Genomic DNA, 14,952 nt, shown 5'->3' on the forward strand with positions numbered 1-14,952 from the left:
ATCTAGAAGCGCATCGATGCTACTGCGGAGTGCCACGGGCGGTCGTGAAAGCGTCACACGACCGGTAGAGTTGGAATAATCGGCGCGGTATGCCGAGCGGTCGTGGAAGCAACGAAATGTTTAGCCGCGAAATGGGAGCGTAATCGTGGAACAATATGCACGGGAGAGCGGCTATACTGTATCCCGAGTGGAACGGGAGGCAGCGGCGCGAGCAGCCGGTTACAACGACACTCTGTGTAAGCACGAACGCGTAGCTGATGTACATACATTTCCGCGAGCGTTACATGCGCTATGGGTGCACCCCGCGTGCGCGACGTAACGCGGTGCACCGCGCCACGATATAAACATACGTGTCTTATGGTTCTGCGCGGTTGCACGACGCGGTACACCTTGGCCGCGTATCGCGTACACGTGTTCACGTACAGTTGCTCACGAAAGTATTCGTTTGTACATAGAAACCTTCTATGAATATATTACGTATCTTATACGCAACACTTTGAAATTTTATCAGCAGTGTAACGAGACTCGGCTATCGTGATTATACCGGTAAAGTTTGAAACAAATCTGAAAGTATCGTAATTGTTCGTTTATCGCGTTCTTCTGACTCGTGCAAATAATTTTTGTGCCTATACTCGTACAATACTACTCGTAGATAATTTTAATCGATTAATCTTGCTTCTTCATAATCTAGACTTATTAATTATCGTGTTCTGTATGAAATCGCTAGATATTCTAATACTTATGAACAAGGGTGTACGTGCACGCGTTTAAAGTCTACGTTCGTTGCCGGTCGACAGCGCGCTCCGGGGCAAGCGCAAGCAACGCTACGTGGGCTCGTTATGGTTTCTCCGGCTCGATAATGCTCGATCGAAATGACCCCGCCGTGAAATACGTAGCAATCACGGCACCGCGATATGCACGACGAGGTGTGCGCGACCCCGTCGACGAAATGCCTGAGACGCGTACGGATTGAGACTTCAGGCGGTCTTAGAGAGTCCTCGATACAGACATAGTCTCCGGGTACCATCGAGTAGCTACGGTGTATGCTTACCGTTTCCTTCGCGATTACTTCTTGGAAATCTTGAGAAAAGATGGGACACTTCAAAGAATGAAGCTACCAACGATTCGTTTGCTTCTGGTTACAACCAGCGGAATGAAGGAAGCTCGAGAAGTCAATCCGTTAAGCGAAGTACCGGTGTAAGAAGATACAGACATCGCAGGTTCGAAGGTTGACTCTCTATCCTTATAAAATATTCATTACGCTCCGCTACTTTCAGGTCATTGGGGCTGCTGTTGGAAACGCGACCGCTTGCTGTTACTCTCACGGAATTCGATCTGGCGCTATGTTGATTAAGTGGATGACAAGTGGTTGCTGCTGCGACTCTCGCTTTACGGCGTGCTTCTAGAATGGCTTCGATCCGGTCGTGATTTCGAGAGGCCGGAATAGACACGACTTCAGGAAACGATAACTCCGGGTGTAAAGAAAAATCGTTCTCCGGGTTAAGGCGTGAACGTGAAAGTGAATTTCTTTAAACTGCTAAACTCGTACTGTGATCAATAGAAAAAGATAAACAAAGTCGCTATATATAAATATCCTTTAGATACGTTAGAATTTGTGACAAAATTCTCTTAACCAGAGATAAACGACACGATGCGATGAAGTTATTTCAGCAAACGTAATCCAAGATCACGACTATCGCGTAACTGTTTCGAACGCTCGACGCCAATTTCCAGCGCTCCATGGCGGATCGACGTATCGTCGCTGGAAACGCGTTAATTACAACGGATGCTCGCGGAATAAATTTCGCCATGGAGGAAGAACGTCGTCCTCGCACGCGAAATCGCTGTAACGATCTACGAGGGATCGTTCTTCGTGGCTGAAGTTTATTTTTGCGCAGAGTTCGAACGAGGAAGTGGACGATCCGATGATCGAGCGATCGTTCTTCGGGGGTAATGCAACGTGTAAACAGCGCGTGCACAACTCGTGTTGGCGAAAATGATACGTGCGCGTCGAAAAAGGGAGGAGCGCGAAACGATGGAGGCTGTACGAGGAGGTTCGATCGAGCGAGGCACGTCGATTTGTTTAGGTGAAATTACGTGGATGACCTCGACCCCGGGTCGAGCCGGAAACACGCTGCTATAGTTCCCGTGGTCGGCGTCGACAGGCCCCAGCGCATCGAAGGGAAGATTAATAACGTTTCTTCGCCCTAAGAATAACTATACAAACGTCCCACGCAACGAACTACGTGCTGTGTTCGTGCGATAGCCTAGTATTTCGCCCGGTAACTACGAATATGTATTACGATTTTCGTGCAGAAATACCGGAGATTTTACATAAATAATGGAAGATGGAAGTTTAACGATTATAAAAGATTTTGGTGAAAAACAACTTAATTTGAGATACTGAAAGATCGTGTATCATCCTAACTACTATATTTAACATTTTCGCGTAATGATGTAAATTCTCTTGAACAAAAAGCACACGTTCCTAAACACATCAGCACCTATTATTGGTGGTACACGACGACTGACTAGAAAATCGTACGAAAGCAGCGCGGCAAGGAACGTGTTAACCAGGGAACGAGCGATAATCGCCGGCGAACGAGCTGGTAGAACACATTGAATCGGTTAATGCGACAAGAAACGGCGATGGAGCACAGTTATGTCAGCGATTTCACTGTAATCCGTCGCAAATTGGTGTAACGGCGACCGAACGATGCTGATATCACGTTCACCGTGCGGCTCCGGCTTCAGCGAATAATTGCGCGGCCGGTTTATTTTTAATTGAATTACACGGGGACGCCTCTCTACACGGTGCTTCCCGTTGGATAACAGTGCCACAAAAGGCAGCATGATCCATGATGCAAGAGAGCCGAGCGAGTAGAGTTCAGATGGCGGCCTGACTTCGACCTCGCTGGAATATAATCGACCGGCGTGCTCCATTTCCCGCGAGATCGCGTCGCCGATGGTTACCGAACGGCTTGGCACTCGGCACCCGGCACCGATGGAAGGGCGAATGGAAGCGGCAACCACACGAACCTCCGATCCTTTTAAGCGACTCGGCTTTGCACGAGTTCTAGCGGAGTTCCATGGGTGGAGCGTGGTTCACGAGGTCGGGTCAAACGGACGACTCTAGTGCAACCGACGAGCCTCCTTGAAAGACGCGGATGCCTCGGAGATCGTGGCGAATGAGAAGGTGAGAAGAGAGGCTCTAGAAACTTTTCTAGAAAGGTTGAAACTTCTGTGTTGAGAGTGAATCGAGAAAAATTTGTTTCATACAGATGAAACACGCGTTTGGAGTTCCGATTCGTTGCTCGTTCGTGCGCTCTTTGTTTGCGGGAGCTGCTAATTTGGTATTGTAATAGGGTGGAAAAGAGAATGAAAAGAATGAAAGAAGGGTAAAGGTGAAGGAAAGTAGGTTTCATTTAGGACTTGTTAAATAGTCAGCAAGGTAATCGAGCGACCCACTGTTTTAAATGCCGGTAATCAACTCTATTTGAATAGGACCTGCAGAAAAGTCAAGGTAGTGTCAATTGTGGGAGTAAATAATTTTCTACGTAAAGACGTATGAAAGAATCGTTGGCTGAATGGTTTCCGCGGATTCCCGTTAGCTTGACCATTTAGTTAAGCCATTCATTTCGCTTTTCTTTAGAACACTCGCGGCAAGAAGAAATAAGAATCGAACGAATCCCCTCGGGCTTTAATTGCATGTGCGGTGTGCACTTGCCCGCTGGTCTTCTTGGCTTGGCTGATTCAGTCTCCCCGATTGTACGGCGATCTTTATTAAAAACCTTTGTTCACGACGCGCACACGAACACCTCTAATCGCGTATCGCGTACACCACCACACTTGGAGACGCACAAAAGCTTCGGATCTTGTCTGTCAAAGCAGTAACGTAAGAAAAATCCTATTAACCACCGTAACGAGGTTCTCGCTAAGCCGATTGCGGCGCTGATTAGACGCTGGTGTAAAATGACATGCTAAAGTAATTAGGATCGGTGTAAAGTGACGTATCTCGAGTCACGAATCTCCCTTCATGGCTCAGGTTCTTCGTTACCCAATTTTAGATACAGTTTCGCCTTCGAAAATGCCTCGACACGTAGTTTCCCTATCTAACAATGTTACGTCTGACGACATTCTACCTGGACCAGGCCATACACCGCGAGCAGGATGGCAACCAGGTGTCCGCACATCCTCACGGCGTACCCTCAATTGCTTTAAGGACCTATCATAAATCTTAGGAAATTCTAGCTAATGTCCTTTGAGCCGGATGTAACATCTTTTTTAGTAATTCGTTTTCTAAAGGTTTATTCTTTACTACGGGAAGATTCGGGAAGTTAGTTTTCTCACGCGTGATGTTTCCCACTCACCACTTTCTCTCGGGGACGGTTAGCACCCTTCTTCACCCACCAACCTAGAAATTTAGCCAATTGACAGAGAAGTCAATTTCCCTCACGAAACCTATTCCTAACAAATCATCTCTTCTCGTGTCCTTAGATCCATCCATCGCAAGCTTTCCTCCTCAGCATCATCCTCACAGAAAGTCAGTGTTTAAACATTCCTTGAACCGTCGTCATCTAAGCTTACGTTTAGCAATCGAAACTTAACTGTGCTTTATCAATTTATATATCTACAGTCAATAAGTTGTTGAATAAACTTTAATTTACACTGTTAATTCAGTGTACCCTCTATCGAACCACCCTTATTATCCTAATAGAAATAAGGGGATCGATCAGTTCGTGGCGTCGATTGTTTAATCGTAACAGGAATTTACGACTCTCGTTGACGTGATATCTCGTGATCGCGTCTCTCCGCGAACGGTCGAAACAAACAATGATCGAAGAAATGCATAGATACGTCACGGAAAGTCCACCAGAGAAAACCGCATCAGGAGTTAAGGATTACGGAAACGTAATGGCAATTGTAAACTGGAGTATAAACGTCTTCCGAAGATTGTAGAGAAATTACGGAACACACGAGGCGTTAGATAGTAGCTTAAATACGATATTTAGGTGGGCGGATGTTAGAAAGTCTGCGAACGTGGCCGCAGTTTGTTGATCGCGTAACAGCCGTGCATCCCATCTTATCCGCGTTCGACAATTCACCAATTACTTTTACGTAAGCGACCGATGATATTAACCTGCAAGACGTGGCACGCATCTGCGCCTTTCGACTCCTATTTTTCATCCACGACATTCACGATATTCGCTCTCTCTCTCGTCGCGCAACAATTAATTACGCTGTGACGTAAATCACGCGACTATGGCATTTATTAAGAGGGAAGAGAAAAAAGAAATTCCTTTTCCACGTGGTTTCGCTGTATCCCTTGTATCCATATATCAAACAATTGCGTATAAATAATTCAGCTGCGATTATCCGAGGAAACGAGTCGAGGAGCATCGGCAATTACGAAAGGGAGAGGTAATTCGAAGATGGCCGACTAGGAAATTAATAGAACGGTAAGCAAGCCGCAGTCTACCCTCGGTACAGTCCCTTTTTCAAATTGCCGTTCGATCAGTAATCAGAGCTCGTTCGACCGAGCGCGCGATTTATAACTTCCACTTTACTTCTGCGAGAGTATCGTTGGTTCGGTACGAATCGCGCAAGTACTTTGTCCGACCTCCGGTTCTGGATCCGCGACCATTCAGTTCTATCGATCCGTGGCGCCACGTTAGACCCGCGCTTAATAGTTTCCACTTCGAGGAAGCTTTCGTCCCCGAAGGCTGCGCGATAAATCGCGTTATGGGATTTATCAGGGTGAAATATTCGTTGGCAGTCCCCTTTGGCGAGTAGTGGGAAACATAGTGCACGCGGGCCAAGAACGAAAGAGAAGAGAAAGGGAAAAAAGGAAGGAAAAGGAGGAGAGGAAGAAGAGACGAGCGATCGAGAATTCAGAGAGCAGTCGGGTTTGCCGACCGGAGCGCTCACTGACCCCTGACGGCTCCGGCACCAAAGCGGACGTCACGAGAAACCTTTACCTTCGTTACCTTGCTAGTATTTAAGGATCTTCCTTGGCGTGCCGTACATACGGCTATGCAGGCATTTAGATCTTTATCCGATCCTCCCCGTCAGGAGCGAGTACTCCAGTGAACCTGAAACCTCCTCGAGAGCCATTATCGGTTCCCGAGATACTCACCGCCCGCTGAATTACCTGTGAATTTCTGCCTCTCTCCGTCCTTAAGTGTGCCGTAATAGGCAAAGAAACATAGGTCGATGCTATTCGAATATTCAGCTAAACTTTATATGCCGCATCCACTCCGACTACCAGATCTCTTCCCGCTTCGTTACCCTCGCCAGTTACCCTTCCTTCTACGTTCACGCAACCAAGAATAATACACTTTAGCTCGTTAACGATCGAACAGTGCCGCTCCCCCCACCCCGTGTTTGTAATTCCCGCATTAAGTACTCGGCAATTATTCGAATTCGCGCGTGCAAGCGACGGTCTGGCCGACCCTCAGGACACGAAACCGTTTCGACGTAATACACGGGAACCGTCTTTAATCGAACCAGCTCGCGCAGCTTCCGAGCCAGTTTTGCCCGTTATCTTGACTCATCACTTTCCTTTGAAGACCACCGAAACGACCCGATCGAGGAAGGGGAAGAAGACGCTTCCCGATGTTATTTATCAAGGGCCGCTGTTCCTCGACGTTTCTTGCGATCAGATCATCGCTGATAACGGTACACACCAACGTGGAAGCACGCACGCGCGTTTCACGCGTGTCTTTGGCTTAGTTTCCTGTCGTGACCACGGACAGCCGCGGAGACGCCAACTGTTCGATAGGTATACGATCGCGTACTCGCCACTTTTTTTTTTTACCCTCCCTCGTGTACCGAGTGTAATAACAGAAAATTGCCGTAACGAGAGTATAATGTTCCAGCGAAATGTCAAGGATACCCTTTGAGAATTCGTTCGTTCGTTCGTTCGACGGCGTGTTTCGTGTCACGCTGTTCAGGAAAAAATCTCTCCTTTTAAAGCCCCGGCGCGCAGCAACGATTGCGACAGCGTCTTTCGTCATTTAGAACGTATCAAATTGGATCGTTGTCGGCGCGATTTTGCATTGTCGAGGAAACACCGTCCACCGACGCGCGTGGGCGTTCGATCGACCAAATGGATCGCACTTAGTTAACGGGGCGCAAAGTAAATGATAGACCAGAGGTTCTCAGATATCGAATCACATAATATTAAAATTAATGCCTTTATAGAATTGTAAATTATAACCAACTGCAGATCATTCTAAATTTTAATAATTCTAATAGCGCAATCCCACGTTCGTGTATTTAATACGAATCGCCTTCTACGGAGGCAGCATTGACAGCAACTCGCAGTACAAAATCCGTGTACCGACAGTTTATCCGTGTAGGATGAAGAAAAGGAGTAACGCGTTTGACATTGGCGGCAACCGTCGATTGTATCCGCTGAAACATTCCCCCTAATTTTCGCGGCGGATCAGATGTAATTCCTTCGGTTGATTCTCGCGCTCACCCCTCGAGGAATAGCTGTTAAAACTCGCATTGACCGCGCAGAATAGCCGCGCGGCGTTATGCATCATTTATTCAGTGTACGAAGAGCGTCCGGTGCCGTGTGCGTGTTCTCCCCTGAGGCTCACAGCCTTCAGAATGACATCGACTGTGGGACGTTGGTTCGCGAGACTTTGCGATAGACTCGTGTCAAGGGCAGAAACCAGAGAATCGCATGCCATTTATCACCGCCTGGTACGGACGTATTCTTAAGTGGATACCATTGTTCGAATACTTCCACGCAGATACCATCCGCGTCGATTGCTACGATGGAAAAACGTAGCTGGCAATATCGCATCTACGAACCTATGTATACATATACAAACTGTTCCGTTTAAGAAGTCATGAATCGAACGAAGTTCACAGAACGGAATATACGTACGGAGACTTACGAACCGTTCCATTGAATCGAAGGAAATCGAACGTTTCTAGAGGACCAAAGTGAAACGGAGCACGACGACGCTCGATCAACGTCAGAATCGGGTCCGTGCAGATCTGTAACTCGATTACGTAAACTAATGATAGACAGCAATGTAGCATTTATGGATTATTTCGAAGGCTGGCTGCGGAAGATCCGAGAGTCGGATAGCGAGGTGCCAAGTTTCATAAGCACGTCCTTGCTTATCGGTTATCCGGATCGGCCTGTAACCGCGCGGATTCCTCCCCCTCCGCCGGTTTTATAAGCCATCCAGCGTATCGTATAGTACACAACAATGAAGCACGGAACGGCACGCTGGAAACCGTCTAAACGGCTTATCAGTCTTCATCGGATAATATCGGTGCCTGAACCTGAACGTAATGGTTATGAGTAATAGCCAGAGATCGTGGCGGCGCGAGGTCGGATCCGGTGAACCGTACACGGGAATACGAGATTCAGATACAGGTACCGAACTTGCCGCAACCCGTTACGCATTATCTACCTTGGCTAGCGTTTTCTGCCACCGATTTGTCTATTGTGCCATCACGACACCACGACGACCACGGTCGTGCGATTCCTTTCAAATTTGTTCCGGGCGGAATGCAAAATCGACGAACAATACCCTGGTACCAGTCTGTACCGGTTACGCAAGCATCTCTGGTCCACTCTTAGAGCTCGATATTGCTACAAAGATATTGTTGACGATCTTTCGACCGTACGGATGGATCGATCGACTGGCCGAACCGGGTCCAGAACCCGGATGTTTCTTTCATTAAATCGATTTCTTTTTTTCTCTCTTTCTCTCTCTCTCTCTCTCTCTCGTTCCATTAGCCCATTCTTCGAACAACGATAATCTATGATCCATTTTGTTGTTTCGTTTGGACGAGCGTTTGTTAAGGCACCTATTATTCGATAAACGCGCAATTTGCGCCTTTTAATCTATTGTAAAGCGATTTTCTGCAGTTATTTGTCTACGTATTTTATAATTTTGATTACATATTATACGGTACAGTCGGATCAGTCTGCTTTCAGCTGGTCTGTCTGAAAGACGAAACAGCCATAAACGCTGGTTTCCTGAATCGGCCGCATCGATCAGAGACTACTTTCGCATTTCACGGTTTCGTTTCTCAGGCCGTGCAGAAATTACACGTTAGACGACGAACCTTTCGACCGTTTCTTATTCGAGATTAATCGAACGCTGAGACCGGCGGGAAGAGTGGTCGCTCGTCTCAGATGTTCATCGATTTAAAGCTCATTAGCATGATTTACATAAACGGAAGCTCCATTAAAACGAGCCTAACGGTCGGTCGAACCGACTTACTTTTCCCTAATCGCGGAACATCGGAGTCGATCGAGCCTCGCCTGCCTGTTCGATTTCTCACGTACCCGCTGATAAAATCGCGATGAAATGCACGCATAACAGGTTCGAACAAGTGTATTCGTTCGCATGACCTCGTGTTCGATAAATAAAATCAACGGTGTATATTGGAGAAACGAAGGAGAATTTATCGACACGGATGCAAACGATGACGAGAATAAAACATATAAGACGGGCGTAAAAATAAGTTCATCGTGTCCAACTATGGTCGTTTGTATGTATCTTGCGTAATTTATGTCTTCGAGTTTGTCTTTCCTATTTAGAAAAATCTGTATCACTAGGAAGAGCCGAAGCTGCTTCAGCAAATGGTCGAGTCGGAATCGACTAACGATTTTCTCGCCGCGCGGCCAACTGAATCTCTGTTTATGCAGAGGACTTTCGTCGTTCCCAGGAAGCCGTGAAGGCTGACATTCGCATTGATTGTCCATTTCCAAGTCATAAATAACGAAGATCGCTTCGAAGATCGTAGAATTACGAAAGAAGAGTCTCCCCTTGATCGATAATCTTATTTCGATAATTCTATCCACCGTTATCCGAGAAGATTCAACCTACGCTCGACTATGGCATTATATTACCAAATGACTCGATTAAAATGCACCCCCGACGAATTTGCATATCCCCTGAAACAATAAAAACGCATTCATCCCTGGATCATGACGAAGAAACGTAGATTCAAGGACAGCATCGTCGAAAAGGGATGCGGATAACGTTCGTGCAATTTATCGGGTGGATCGATACGAGTGATAAATATGCGCGTATGCGGTTGATTGGGCGAAGCGCGACTGCGATCGTTCGTCGCGATGACCAGACGAACGCGAGCGAAGGGGAAAAGAGGCCGAGACGTGGAGGGTAGAAGGGTCTGAAGAAAGAGAAGGCGATTCATTAGTCGTACAACACGGAAGTGTTCGAACCGCACGGTTCCTCGACGTGTGTCGGCTTGATGGTCAGTGTGTGCGTGTTTGTGCGTGTGTGAGAGAGCTTGTTCGTGCGTGGCCCGGGTGTGTGTGCGTCGCTTGAGGAGGCTGCAGGGCCAAAGTCGGCTGTGGCCACGGTGGAGGGCCTTATTATGCGCGACGGGGGCCCCTGGACGAGCGAACTCGACGTTTCGGTCGATCCGGCTCAACATTAAAACCCGGAATATATTGCGGTAATTCTTTCTGTTCGATCTGCCGGCCAAGGATCGTGTATCGGCAGTCACCGCGCTCTTCCTCTTTCCTTAAGCGGATGGCATATCAGAAGGACGTTCCTCGACGAGCCTTCAGACGACTGCGTGCTCTAAGCGCGAATCGAGGCGTTCCAACGCGTACCACTGTTATCCTGATCACACTATGCTAGCTACAATTTAAAACTGGTATTATACACATTCGCGCTTAAATGTCTTAGAACAGTTATTAATTATATTTGCTGAAAGTAGAAACAACGAAGTAATTGTTAAGAAACACGAAGGAATATCATTTGACTTGACGCTACATGTGACAATGAAAATACTTCATAAGAAAATACCTATCCGGTGTATTCCAATTTATACCGCAAAATAATTTGAAGTTGACGATCTGCATTAAATATTAAAGCAACGGAAGGCGTAGAACGTGTTCTAAGATTTTCTAGCGGGAGTGTAGAAAATGGAATATGGCTGATGTGATCATTCTAATTTCTTTTCTTATTAATAGATTTTTTTTAATGATACGGATCTGGAACACTTTCAAGATATATACTGCAATTCCTTTTCGCGAAGGAATATCACGGAAGGCTGACTACTTGATTAATTAATACCTCCAATCTTCTACTATACCTGATGTAAAATTTTCTTCGTGTTCGCAGTAATGTGCATAATTTAGAATTTAGAAGCTCGTTTTATCGCCAGAATTTCGTTTGCTACACGATGCCCTGTTAGATTGCCTGATCGAGATTAATAAGAACACCGCGATCGTCTAGCTTGGCGAGGTAGAATTTATTTGGAACACGATAGCGTTATTAATTCACCGTGATTCTTCCAACAAACCTCGTTGTTCTTCGACGGGCTTGTTACCGTGTTGTACCAATTTACGATGTCCTTCCCGGTGTGTTTCGCGTGTGAATCGTTTATCGGCTGTCCTGGTGCAGGAATAGTTTCGTCGTGTCGCAGTAAATCACGAGGCTACACGCGCTGAGTTCTTCATTCGATGGGCGCGAGGAAAAAATCCTCGATTCAAATCATTTTTTTGGAATATATGTTCACGGGGTCGCGTGGGCGACTCTTTGGAAGCGAGTACCGAATACGAAATAGTAAGGAAGCATACATCGTTCATACTTATTTGAATTATGATAATTTTGAATGAAAAATGAAAACCCATTGCATATTTCAATATTTTTAGAAACCTGCAACATATTTAAATATTTTTACATACTTCGAGAAAATAAATTTAACTAACTAAAAGAGTTTCATATTCTTCGTTCGATGCATCGACTACAAGAACTGTTATTCCTAACAATCTTAAAACCTGTCTTTTCATCTTTTACTTGAACTCGACTCCAGACTCAACCGTCTACCCACGACAATACACCCCTACACCGAGTATTTCACAAAAAAGCCAGTCGCATAAATCATTTCCAGCCAACACGGCATTTCTCAGTAGTCGTCGCGAAAGGTGTCGCGGTTTTTACCAAGACGCGAATCCCTTTGCATCGCCTACACACACACACATACACGATCGAGTCCACGGTTGTATCTGTCGATAATATCTCGCGACCGTTTCTTGAACTACAAATGATAATTACTTTCACAGGCATCGTACCCGTCGTTGGAATCACGAAGCCGACTGTCTCGGATTCCACGGTCGATTATTAGCAAACCTAGGTCTTCTCACGCACCGCAAGGACCGCGAATTCTGCAGATTACTTCAGCTTCCTGCTTCGTCGCGGCTCATTCTCCGGCTGCCGATCAACCGGTATACCGTTGCTATAATCCGAAGAATCCTTTGACTGGATGCACGGACGCTGCGAGCAGATTAGGCGACCACGTTGGGTTAGTTGGGTAATGATTGTCGGAGGGTTCCCACCGACCGACTAGGATCCCTTCGAGACTGATGACGTTCGCTGATTTACGAACTGGGAACCGTACGAGGGAACCGTTCGAAGGAAGGCCAATCGATCCTGCATCTAGACATTGATCCTACTACGTTTCATACGTTCAGTTTCGTCATAGACGCATAGTGGTGGCTTGACGTTTTAATTTTAAACGACAAATTGAGATATAGCGTTATTTAATTGATACTTCTCTGATGATAGTCGATGGTTATTTACACGTTAGGCTAGAACAGGATCGTAAGGAGAGAATCGTAGCGAGATATCATTGTTCGTATTTAGATCTAGAGATTATCGTTGAAAAAAGGTGACAAACGTTGATGTTATAACGTAATTTCGCTAAATTCAAATGCGATACGTTTCGACTACCAGACTTTACGCTAACGTTCGCGTCACGGCTTGTGGAACCATTAATAAGCCGCATAACGGTCTCCTGATTTTAATTTCATACGTTTTGCCAGTGTCGAGCATCGCGGCCTACGTATTTTCGAAACCGTGAAATTCCTTCTTTTGAAATTGGCCAGCGTATACATTAAAACTTCGATGATACTAAATACGATAAACACAACCTACTTTAGAAGATTCAACACGTCGCTGCAGCACAATATTATTAGTAGGTGGAAAAAGTTTCAATTTTAGAAATACTTTAAACGTCATTTGTAAACCTCGTTTAATCCGATGAATCAAATTGCCCCAGTAAAGTCAAGAAAATAGAAGAAACTACTGATTGCATAAAATAAATCTCGGCGATTCTAGCCTCGTACGTTTCTACTTAGACGCATTACCTCGTAACAGGTGTAATTTTACGGGCCGTGCCTCTTGCGAATGGTCTGTTTTCTTACCTGTTGCACTGCCTCTTCAGTTCCCGCCGGATACTGCTGCGCGTGCGGATGAACCTGAACGCTCCACTGCCCAGCGAGTTCGCTCTCTTTTCTCCCTTCTCGAACATTGGGAGCCACTGCTCGGCCTGTAGGCCATTCTGCACGCTGTCATCCATATCTGTCTCACCCTTGATCGTCGCGCCGGAGATTGTTCCTATCGGTCTCTCTTACGTTTCTCCGGAGTCACTTCACCGCACCCTCGTCGTCCGTACGATCACGACCGTATCGAGAAATGGAACCGCGACGTTTACAGCCTGCCGCGGTCTCATGGCAGAGTGTGTAGCAGCCTTTAACCTCTAACGGATCGGTCAAGTTTCTCGCGATGATGCTGATCGTCTCTCTTGATTAAACGAGCATCAGACTGCGGAAAGTAATAGTCAGAATCTTTACCGTCTGATCGATAGTATTCCTTTCGTTTCACCGTGCTCACGTTGCTTCGTCGAGTAGAACGATTTGCTCGTACAGTATCTCTCTTCTCGAAACGATTATTTTCCATCGGGAGACTGACCTGTGCTCGTCGTTTCCGGTATCATTCGCCGATGAAATTACGCGGACGCTCGTGGAAATATCTTCGAATACCCGTTAAATTGCTCTTGATCGCGATTTTCAGATTACTCATGCGCGTGGCGTAGGCCGAAGCGGATTACATAACGGCCATCCTCGTACGCACGCAGCGACGCGCGTGTGCACGCACGAGCCTGCTCGTGACAGTGTGCTCGGTCCCGCGGCTCGCGCGACCGGTCTTCTCGTCCTACCAGTCGACTTTGACCAAACGATCGGCCGATGCCACCCTGCGCACCTTACCTTCGCACACTATGCCACGCTCGCTTCGTGTCCGTGTCGATGTCCCTCTACTTTTCAACGCTCGACAGAACCAGGTACGATGGTCTTCCACGAATTCGAATTTTCGGTGGTTAACGGTGTTTTCTTCGGTGCTCCCCTTCTTCGTCGAACATCCGGCTCGACGAAACACCGCATGCACGCCCCGAACGATATTCGCCAAACGTGGCACGAGCAAAGTCTCTACTCTTGTTAGCGAAACTATTGCCGTAACCTCGACGAATACGCCGAGAAACACGATCCACCGAAATATCGAACCTCGTAGCCGGCAACTCGCGATCTCGTATTTCGTGGGCCGACCCGGAAGCTTTCGCGCGGACGGTCACGAACGGACGCCATCACGATGCCGAATACCGCTGGATTTTCGTACGGTTCCGCGCGATACGTCGTTTCACGATCTCAAGCTGTGAGCTGATTTTCGGTGAACCCGGTTGAAAGATCGCGACACACGCATTCTGGATCTCGATGCCGAAACCGATACGGTTCGTATGTTGGAAAGTTTCGCGCCGATCTTGGGAAAACACCGTTTTCCCAAATCGGAACGCTACGCAACAGCGGTAGTTCCGGCTTCGTGGAAAGTCGCGTGTACGCGCGCGAGACGAGCGTCTGGCCGCTCGTTACCGCACTGATAGGATGTTCCGTAGTGACGTTGAACGCACGCTCGATGTGGAATACCGGCGTCGGTGCATCGGTTCACCGTTCGCGTTCACGGTACCAGCAGCAAATGTGGCCTCGAGTGGTAGCGCTCTGAAGCGACACCTGTGAGGAGACGCTACCCTCTTCCTCTTCTTCTCGTGCCTTCTTCCACGCCGCTGTTCGGCCGCTCGTCTCCCTTCCGCCGCCTCCTTCCTCTT

The 14,952-nt window shown here is 47.0% G+C and overlaps 1 protein-coding gene across 1 annotated transcript in view; it reads right to left on the minus strand.

Moving 5' to 3' along the window:
* The window catches only part of LOC132904523 (uncharacterized), a 165,401-nt gene extending 152,012 nt beyond the window's left edge, over positions 1 to 13,389 (minus strand). Inside the window, exon 1 of the mRNA XM_060955092.1 lies at positions 13,220 to 13,389. Within this exon, the coding sequence (XP_060811075.1) occupies positions 13,220 to 13,374 (155 nt within the window). The 5' untranslated portion in view covers positions 13,375 to 13,389. The remainder of the gene's footprint in view (positions 1 to 13,219) is intronic.
* Positions 13,390 to 14,952: the final 1,563 nt, after the last annotated feature.

This window comes from Bombus pascuorum, chromosome 2 (assembly GCF_905332965.1).
Source record: "Bombus pascuorum chromosome 2, iyBomPasc1.1, whole genome shotgun sequence".
Taxonomy (NCBI): Eukaryota; Metazoa; Arthropoda; class Insecta; order Hymenoptera; family Apidae; genus Bombus; species Bombus pascuorum.